Source organism: Grammomys surdaster, unplaced genomic scaffold, assembly GCF_004785775.1.
Source record: "Grammomys surdaster isolate TR1022 unplaced genomic scaffold, NIH_TR_1.0 134, whole genome shotgun sequence".
Lineage (NCBI taxonomy): Eukaryota > Metazoa > Chordata > Mammalia > Rodentia > Muridae > Grammomys > Grammomys surdaster.
In genome coordinates, this window is record NW_021604592.1 from 4,301,780 (window position 1) to 4,304,803 (window position 3,024).

The 3,024-nt window shown below is 38.5% G+C and overlaps 1 protein-coding gene across 1 annotated transcript in view; it reads right to left on the reverse strand.

The window, feature by feature from the left end:
• Positions 1–1,932: 1,932 nt before the first annotated feature.
• The window catches only part of Iqub (IQ motif and ubiquitin domain containing), a 51,692-nt gene continuing 50,600 nt past the window's right edge, over positions 1,933–3,024 (reverse strand). The window contains exon 13 of the mRNA XM_028762656.1: positions 1,933–2,743. Coding sequence (XP_028618489.1) covers positions 2,558–2,743 — 186 coding nt within the window. The 3' untranslated portion in view covers positions 1,933–2,557. The remainder of the gene's footprint in view (positions 2,744–3,024) is intronic.

The following is a 3,024-nucleotide window of genomic DNA, read 5'->3' on the forward strand; positions in this document are numbered from 1 at the left end:
GCTTAGGTCCAAGTGTGTTGGTTATATGCCTTTAAACCCAGCAGAGGGTTTGCAGAGGTATGTTGGTAGACAGAGGTATGCAGATCTTTGAATTCAAGGCCAGCCTGTTCTGCAGAGCAAGTTCTATGACCACCAAGCTTAGTCACTGAAAATGTAAAGCTGGTAAAAGACGTGACTGAACAAGGGGGCCATGTGCCAGCTCTAGCAAGCAGCAGAACTTGGCAGCTTCAGCCATGTAGTTCTGGATTTGGAGTCAAGAATCTAACTCCAAGGCTAAGGAAAGTTGCTGAGGCCAAGTATGTCATAGGAATCCCTGCCTGGAGGTGCAGAGAGACCATTGTGTGAAAGTGGTTATGGAATCTCTCTCTGAGACTAAAGAAAGCTGCTGAGGCCAGCCATGGGTGTCCCTCCATGAAGGTTCAGAGAGGCCACTGTGTGAAGTGGTGAAGGTGAAGCCTGAATTGCCTTGGATACCCCAAGAGATGCTAGAGCCATGGGATACCTGTCCCAGAACACTGCTAACAGAGAGTAGAACCAGTCCAACAGAAAAAGTGTATGAGTCAACAAAGCTGAAAGGAATTGAGATCTGAAGAGCATTTTGATGTCAGACATGGAGATTCAGAGTTTGGAGTTGTCCAGCTAGTTTTGATCTTGCTTTGGTCCAGTATCTCCTTACTATGCTCCTTTCCCTGTATTTTGGAATAGTAACGTATATTCTGTGCCATGATGTGTTAGATGTATAGAATCTTTTTTATTTTGATTTTATAGGGGATTACAGTTTAAAGATTGCATGAATCTCAGAAGAGAATTTGAAGTTTAAATGTCTAAACATTGTTCAGACTGTGAGGACTTTTAAATCGGACTAAATGCATTTTCCATTATGTTATAGCTCATGGAGTGGAATGTGGTGGTTTGAATAGGTATGGCCCCATAGAGTCATGTATTTGAATGCCTAGCCATAGGGAGTATCATTATTAAGAGGTGTGGCCTAGATGGAGGAGGTGTGACCTTGTTAGACCAAGCGTATCACTGTGTAGGTGAAGCTTTGTGGTCTTAAAATGCTCAAGCTACACCCAGTGTGAAACACATCCAGTCTCCTCCTGGCTGCCTTCAGATCAAGATGTAGAACTCTTGGCTCCTCCAGCACCAGGTCTGCCTGCCCACTGACATGCTTGCTGCCGTGATGATACTGGACTGAACCTCTGAAACTGTGAGTCAGCCCCAATTAAATGTTGTCCTTTATAAGAGTTGCCTTGGTCATGGTGTCTTTTTACAGCAATGAGACCCAAACCAAGACAGCCATGTAAGGAAAAATTGTAGATATGCTAGATGTGCGTTGCTAAAATATCAAATATTTATATGGAGCAAATATTTACAACGAGTTTATTAATAATAGACTTGAAAGAACAACATCATTTACATAAAATTAGAATAAAACGTGTGTTTTCTATAGTTCTATGACATGATATTTTACTAATTTGAATTACGTCCTCACTTTCAGTTGTTTTTCTTTCCCAAATGATTTCTATTTAGCTCTCAGTACCTGTTCAACCATTAACTCCCCTTCTCGTCCCTCTAAAGCCATGTAAATTTTGATTTTTATCCCCTTTCCAAACAGAGAAGGTGATTGGAACAAAGGAGGGGTGTGAGACTGAGGATTTATTTTCTAGTTCATGAGGTCATCTTGGGTTGGTTGTTCTTTTGCAGGCTGGTTACTAGTCCTCTCAGTGATCTACTTATTTCCTTTCCATTCTCTCTGGATTTCCTGGCTTCTCCATCAGATTTTGTATATCTGAAACATGGCCCTGAATTCTGTCTGTTTCCCTATACCATGTATGTCTTAGAGCAGGGCCTTTTTGTAAATAAGCTCTTCTTGAATCATGCGATTTTGGATACATCATCATCATCACATATTTCAGACAGATATGGAGACAGGGTTATTGCGTAGTTTATTGAGAGGCAGTGGACAGTTTATTTGATCAAGTTTTTGCTTCTTACAGAATCTCAACACTCACCCATAGTGTGTTTAACATAACATTTTTACTGTTTGCCTTGCTTCATGGCATGCAATGCAGATTTTTTATTTGTTTGTTATAGTATCTTTTCTTGGATTATGCACTTAAAAGGTAAAGGTAGTACAATAAAGTACAATAAAAGTAAAATATTTAAATACTTATATCAAAATACAGGCTTATTTATAGAGAATGATTATACTCATAAAGTATATGCTAAATAAATAAATTGCTTTCACTGAAGGTTAAGCCAAGGTTTTGTTTCACTGATGTATTTTGACTATAAAGCATTTTTTCTTAAATTAACATGAAAATAGATAAAAATTTTCTCTTTAACTATTAATCTTAGTATCAAATTTATAGATGACTAACCACCTAACAAGGGTTTGTGTATACAGATTTTTTTTCTATTCATATAACAATATACCAGATAAAACAAATAAAACGAATAGAAATATACAGGTGGTTCTCCATGTTGCATGACCTCTGTATTACTCTCTTCGTAAAGAACAAAGACGCTCATTATCAAATCCATATCCCTGAATCTAATGTGGCTCAATCCCACGGGGTATTATGATTTTAGGTGGGCTCTCTGTGGAGTATTTATTTCTGATAGCTTCTACTTCATCATCCTTAAGTATAAGTGAAGCCAGTGTTGGGATCTGTGAAAAATAGTTTTTAGCCAGAATATGTTTGTGCTTGATCTTGTGAATAAAAAGGCGTCCATATCCCTGCAAATAAAAGAAAATAAAGTTTGATGGAAATCCATACATATATATTTTGCCAAATGAAATATGACCATGTCTCAGTGTCTTTGCTTATCAGTTTATTCAACCTAGGATACTTCTCTCTTTGTCTCTTATCTTTCGGAGCTTGGTTCCTGTGATGCTTCAATTTCAAGTCTACCAGGACCCCGTGTTTCTCTGTGTGTCTTTCTCTGTCTCTATCTGTCTGACGTCTGACGACTCTCTCTCTCTCTCTCTCTCTCTCTCTCTCTCTCTCTCTCTCTCTC